Source organism: Gastrolobium bilobum, unplaced genomic scaffold (genome assembly GCF_033153095.1).
Source record: "Gastrolobium bilobum isolate Gb01-03AN ecotype WA unplaced genomic scaffold, APGP_CSIRO_Gbil_v1 utg659210, whole genome shotgun sequence".
Lineage (NCBI taxonomy): Eukaryota > Viridiplantae > Streptophyta > Magnoliopsida > Fabales > Fabaceae > Gastrolobium > Gastrolobium bilobum.
The window spans coordinates 2,068-9,302 of NW_026899765.1; the positions used below are offsets into that span (position 1 = coordinate 2,068).

Here is a 7,235-nt window from a genome sequence, read left to right on the forward strand (position 1 = left end):
TTTTAGACAATACTTTTAGTTTTAATTTTAAAGCATCTTCTAATCAATATTTTTTTTGAACCGAATGGGCTCTTAAACACAATTTTTTCTCGCAGTAATCAAAATAATTATTTAGTTTTACATACGGATTATATTACAAATTCTTTAAAAACAATCTGTATTTAAATTAAAAAGTTATTTTGCATTGCCACAAATTATATATGGCACAATTTATCATATTAATGTATAAATTTTTAGTGAAATATTTGAGTTTCATTATTGACAGATAGATTCCGAGCACGGCTTCTTTATTATTCTCCTTCATAACTTTTTTTCTTTCCTCATTTGTTCGCCATTCGAAGAATAATACCCATATATGAATTTAAAAAATTATGAATGTGTTACATAAATTGCGTATATGTTTTGTCTATTAGACTTAGTATTTTCACCCATGCAAGTGAGACATCACATATGACATCAAACGGTAGTAGCTCAGTTAGTAATAAGAAAACTGAATAAGTGAAAAGAAAAAAGTTTCGGTTTGATCCCACATGACACCTTTGGGAGGAATTTCAATATCTTTATTCATGACCTGTCCCACACTGCGGATTAGTTCCATAGCTGGCTCAAAGACTCAAAGCTTAGGGAGATATTAGAAAAAATAACAGATAATTAAGATTAAATTAATTTAAAAAAAAAACATCACATATAATAATAAGATTGAGTTAACGGGAGACGGATGACAAATGAGTTACTTGGAGGATAAAATTTTACAAAATAAAAGAAATATTTAAATTATTTAATAATTTTAGGTTAGAAAATCATCATAATCAATCTTTTTAATTTTTATAATGTGACTGAGGTTTGGACCACTAATTTTAAAAAAATTATTCAAATATCTTGCTAGTAACTCAATTCTAACGATTTTTTTATATCACTAGCTAGTCGATCAAGATCAATTATTTGACGAACCACCACCAATTTTTGCTGGCTCAATTCAAAGTTACTGTGCAATCAAAGAAAAATTGCACAAATTCCTATGCAGTAACAAGGAAGAAAGATGGAACAACGCGGAAACGCGTAATCAACAGTATTTTGTTGGTCTATAATTAAAGATATTCTTTATTATTCCCAAAAAAGAAAAGTATTCTTTATAGGTTTATGCATATCAAATTCAGAGAAAAATAGTGTCTTGTGAATATTTTTTAAGAGTGCGGTGTATTTTTTTAATGGGTTTAAGTTTTAGGGAATTGCTTTTGTTATCTAACATAACTTAAAAGCAAATTTTCTACTCTCACAAAAGGAGGAGAGAGGGGAGAGAATAGGAAAAAGAGAAAAAATTTAAAGTGGGTCCCATATAAATTTGTGTGTGTAGGAAGATGATTTTAGGTTATGTTACATGATAAAAACAATTCCCTAAATTTTATTATCTTGCTGCAAATTAAATTTTTTTGCACCACACACAATCAATGGTGGGGTCTACAGTTGATTAAAAAAGAAAAAAACTATGAGTGATGTGATGTTTTTTGTGTATGCTGCAAAATTCTTTTATTTGCTGTCACGTAACAAAACTTTAATCCTTTTTTAATTTAGGAAAAAATGTATATCATTTTAAATGATGTAAAATTGTGGTTCATTTTAAGAGAGAGAAAGAAAAAGATAAATGAGGAGAGAGAGTTGACAAAAAAATAAAGGTGTGGGTCTCGCCCAAGGTTGTCAAACTCGCGATTTTATGTAAAATCGTGAGGGAATAGTAAAATCATAAATCGTAAAATCGCCATGAATCGTAAGTTTTTACTTTTAAAAATATATAATAAATATAATAATATCCAACTAACATTATAAATAAAAAGACACAAACTCATAACCAAAAATTTAGAGACTAAGTGCTTAGAGTACAAAGTTCATCAAATTCTCAAAGTTAGCATCGTCGTCGTCATCTCCCACGGCAACTTGTACTTGTTCTTCAACCATTTCTTCTACTTCCAAATTTACAACCATGTTTTCTCCACTTTGGATTCCCACCATGTTTTCTTCAATTTGAGTTTCTAAATCCAAGCTTTCCTCTTGTTCTTCATCCTATTTCAGAACCACATGCTTCAGACAAAGAGAGATACGCACCCATATCTATGAGATTCAACACAACAACGCTTACAAATTTTTCTTCTCCTCCTATTTCAGGGTTGTGTAGTGTTGTACTCTGCGTTTTCTCTCTTCCTCTACAATGGTAAAGAAAAAGGCTACGATGCATTAGATGAAGACAAGGCGATGCAACACGAGACATCAAGGGTTCCTCTATGTTATTTTTTTTGTTTGTTTAATTTTAAGGGTAGTTAAGGTATTTTTCAAAAAAAACTAACTCTGTGAATTTTATTTTTGGAAGAAAAATTAATCTAGTGATCGAGTAAGTGATAAAGAAACTTTAAGTAGTGGGATAAATGATTCAAAATTTTGAGGAGGGGATAAGTGATTCTAGAGGAAACTTGCTAGGAAGTTTTTAAAGTTTTCCCTTAAATAAATCACACAAAATTAATATTTTGTCGTAAATACTTTTTAAGAATATTTATAATGGAAAAACTAAATAGTACGTGCGTTTCTTGTTGACATGCATAAGACATTTTCTTTAGACACTGGATAAGACATTTTTAAAATATTAAAATTTAATTTTATAATCTGTCATTCTTTCCTGCTTTAAAATAATTTTTTTACTTAAACGCTTAAAATAAAAAGGAAAATGTTACAAAAAAAGGAAAAAAAGTCAATGAGAAAAAATATATATTTTGGGTCAATGTTAACCCTATGGACTATAGTTTCTTGCAATATATATATATATATCTTGCCACTAGTAGATCAAAAAAAATCAATGACTCTGATATATAAGCATATATTGATTTTTTTTTTTATCTAATAGCTCTCAGATGAGGTGTCAAAGAATCCTGTCTCATATATATATATCTTGCCATTTAACCAAAGTAGCTATTGGCTTAATTTTTTTTTTTTTGTAATATATAATAAGAAAGAAACAATTCCTATTTATTTTTGTGTACATGCATCAACACTTATCAGTGAACGTAAATTATTGTAAGAAACATAATTGTGCATATTTAAGAAATGGAAAAATATCCGTTTACAAATTTTTTTTTACAAATTTTTGCAAATTACACTATATATGTACTTCCTGGAGAACATAGTGTAACCTAGTGTTCTACCGGAAAAACATAGTATGGTTTGTAAACAAAAAAATTATAAATATAACCATCTCCTTAAGAAATACATACAGGAACCTTACAAGTTACGAGTAATTAATAATATATATGCTTCAGTGGAACCAATCTGTAATCTCTTGGTAGTTAAGTACTGAGTTGAAAGCTCGAAGTGTCTTGTTCAAGGATATACACCACCAAAAGAAACTGTAATTAAGTTAAGTAAATTAAATAACACTTTCAGAGGTAAATTAAATAATTAATAAATTTGTTTGTTTTTAACTTTAAATATTATGCCACCAATACATGGAAAGTGTTTTTGCATGCAGAATTATTTTTCCAACGACTTCTCTTGTGAGAAAAATGTCCGATGTGTTTGATTTATGTAATTTTTTTATTAATAATTATAAAAGATCACTTTATTAATATATACCTTATTTTTTATTTTTAAAGTTTGAATGGAAAATAATACAATTTTTTAAAAATAAAAAAAATATATGACATTTTTATAATATTAATAATAAAAAAAAAAACATTTTTTTTCACGAAACAAACATACTCTCAAGTCTCAATGGTTCTTCAGTCTTTGTGATGGCACTTTGATTTCTTCTCACTAAACTTAAAGTTTGTCCAAAATATGACTACTATAGCCTATAGGGTTTGATAACTTCAATGGCCTTAATTAAGGGTAAATTGCAATGGGTAAGCTTGCATGTAACATGCAGTTAATTCGGCAGGCTACGAGATAAGAAGAATGTGCATAACATTCCCTGGGATGCAAACTGTTTGGGATAAAACAGAATGGTTACGATCTTGTGTCTAGCTTCTTCTTTTATATATATACACACATATCTCTGACACCGTTAGATCAGAATTTCAAGATGAGAGAGATGATAAAAATTAGTTAAAATTCTAATCTAACGGTGTTGGAAATAAGTACGTAGAATATCTATGAAAAAAAAAATATGCATAATATTTTATCTCAAAACATAAATAATTTATCGGAAAGTACCCAATTACCTATATGGCGTATATTATTATTGAGATGATATATAATAAAAAATTTAAGAGTATGATTGGTTATAATTGTTCTAATATGGTAATGATAGATAAATAACTATATAATATAAAATTGTAGAAATCATTAATCGGAATAGAATATGTTATTTATTACAAGGGAAAATATTTTCTTCTTTTAAAGGAGAAATTTTTTCTCCTATTAGTGACTCATAATATAAATGAGGTATACAAAATAGTGGAGAGAGAACAAAATTCAAGGTGGGATCCACTATGCTATGAGTCACTCATAAGAGAAATTTTTTCTCCTTTTAAAGTAGAAAATGTTTTCCCTTATTACAATTATCTTTAAAAGAAAACAGATTAGAAGGGAATAGGAAAATATATAATGTTATATAAATCAATTGAAGTCTCGATGAAAAGGTTCTACTTACATAGTTGTAGCTTGTTAGATCAGCGGAAGGAGTTCATCTTGACGGCCACCATAACATAAAGTTGGTCTCTCATGTCATAAAGAAAGTTGAAGTAAGCATGTCTGCATTTCCTAATCAAGAAAATGGGGCCACAAACTCCCAAAAAGCCCGTGACAAATCCAGATTCTATGCCAATATAGAACCATGATAAAAATTCAGATTGACTCTGATGTTCATCCATAGGCTTTGTTTCTTTATATTTAGTGTCCGACGAGCAGTTTTTAGTAAGTGGAGATCCACAAAGATCAGGATTGCCAATATAGCTTAGTGCACTAAACCCTTGAAGTTGTGTCCCTGATGGTATTTTGCCTGTGAAATTGTTACTTGACAGATTCAAGTAACTGAGAAAAGACAAATTGGACATCCCGTGAGGAATTTCACCCCATAGTTTGTTTGTTGAAAAATCAAGGGACTCCAAGTTATACATGTTGCCAATCTCATTTGGTATGCTTCCTATTAACTTATTGTCGGACAAGTTCAAGGAGTGCAATCCAACGAGGCTAAACATTTGTGGAGGTATTGTTCCAGACAGATCATTATTTGAAAGATCAATTAAGGTCATAAAGTGCAGGTTTGCTCTATAGTATGATCCTTGACCTTTTGTAACCAGCTCAAGACTGTCTACGAAGGAGTAATAGATATTAGAAACATTAACGTAAAAAGCAAGCTTACTCCGAGAAGCATTGTTGGAAATTAAGGCTGTGATATCATCTAGGCAGTTGGGTATGTGCCCTGAGATTCTGTTATCTGCAAAATCCAAAATGATGAGGGAAGTCATTTGGCATATCTGTGGTGGAATATTACCACTGAATTGATTGGACCTTAATTGGAGAGCCATTGCACTCTGCGGTATCCATTTTGGTATATTTCCTGAAAAGTTATTTTCACGAACATTAAAGATCAATAGAGAGTGGCAATTTTGCAGCGAGGGAGGTATCTCTCCGTACAAGTTGTTCTCATGCAGATGCAATGTGGTGAGATCAGATAACAACCCCATTGATCGGGGTATCTTGCCTGTGAGGTTATTGCTTCCCAAGTTAATATGAACCAAAGATTTCCAGTTATGCCAGCAATTTGTAAGCCCTCCAGAGAGACGATTATCAGATAAGTCCAAGTACACTAAATTGCTTTCCCCATTCAGCAGCCTCTTACGATCACACAAGAGAGGAGAAATGGATCCTGATAATGAGTTGCTTGCTATATCCAAAACAGCCACATTTGATGATAATTGAGGCAAGCTACCTTTCAAATCATTTGATGACAGATTTATGTATGTAGAGTTCAACAACACTTTTGACAGGTTCCCATCTATTGAATTCCTTTCTAAATCGAGAAAGGTTATTCTCGAAACAAAATTCCAAAAATCACCTGGAGCCTCAAATGAGGAGTGTACAATTTTTAGAGTATCAATAGATCTTTGGGTATATAACCAGACAGGGAGTTCAGAACCCGCAAATCCGAAAATTAATTGTTGAAGTTGGAAAGGTGGAATCCAATGGGAATCAAAATCAAAGATTAATGGTGGTAATGAATAGATAGACAAGTACTTCAACTTTGACAGTTTGGCAAAATTTCTCTCGGACACTATCCCTGTCAATTGATTTCGGCCAACACCCAAGAAAACTAAGGATGATAGATTTCCCAAACTTACGGGAATAGATCCAGAAAAATTGTTTTTAACAAGATCAAGATATTGTAGATGTTCAAATTGGCCTAACCAATCTGGAATTGGTCCATTGAAATGATTTTTTTCCAGGCCCAAGGATTCCAAGTGTCGCAGATTTAGCAATGCCTTTGGTAGTTGACCTCTTAAAACACTTGAGCTAAGGTCAATGTTAAAGATACCACTAAGATTGAATAACCATTTAGGCAACTCCGAGTCAAATTTATTGCCGCGAAGATCAAGAATTTGAAGTGCAGTAAAATTAGCATACTGAAGAGACGGGCTCAAGTTATTCAATTGACAACTTCTCAAGTACAGCTCCGAAAGTGATGGAAGCATAGTAGTTACTGACTGAAGCCAGTAAGTTTCCTTGCGAAGATCAATGCCACTAAGTTGGAGCCTTTTCAAGGATGAAATGCGGGAAAGCCATTGAAGATTATCAATGGCAAGAGCATAATTAGATGATAAATCAAGATATTCAAGAGCTGAAGAGTTTACACAGTACTCAACAGATAGGTTATGACAATTCTGACTATCAAATTGGATGGCTAAGAAGTCATTATTATGCAAATCTAAGCTATGTAGAGATTGAAACTGCAGCAAAGAAATGTGGATAGAACCTGTGAGGCAGTGTGATTTATCCACTTTGTCGCTATAAGTTGGAAGAGTTGTAGAACATGGGAGACTGAGCTCAGTGACTCTGCTTGTGATGTTGTCACACTTCACTCCTTTCCAATTGCAACAATCTTGTTCAGTGGACCATGAAGAGAGCTTTCCTGATGGATCTTCGACTCCTTGTTTGAAGTTCAAGAGACCTTCCTTGTCTTTCTCGTTGCACTGGATCTTAGAGCTGCACGTGCATGGGTTCAACATCATCATTGCACAAAGCAACCATGCACA

General features: G+C 31.9%; 1 protein-coding gene across 1 annotated transcript; it reads right to left on the bottom strand.

The window, feature by feature from the left end:
- Positions 1-4,652: 4,652 nt before the first annotated feature.
- LOC133293273 (receptor-like protein EIX2) lies at positions 4,653-7,211 on the bottom strand. Its single transcript, XM_061491809.1, has one exon. The coding sequence runs from the start codon at positions 7,209-7,211 to the stop codon at positions 4,653-4,655; it is 2,559 nt and encodes an 852-aa protein (XP_061347793.1).
- Between the last annotated feature and the right edge of the window lie 24 nt (positions 7,212-7,235).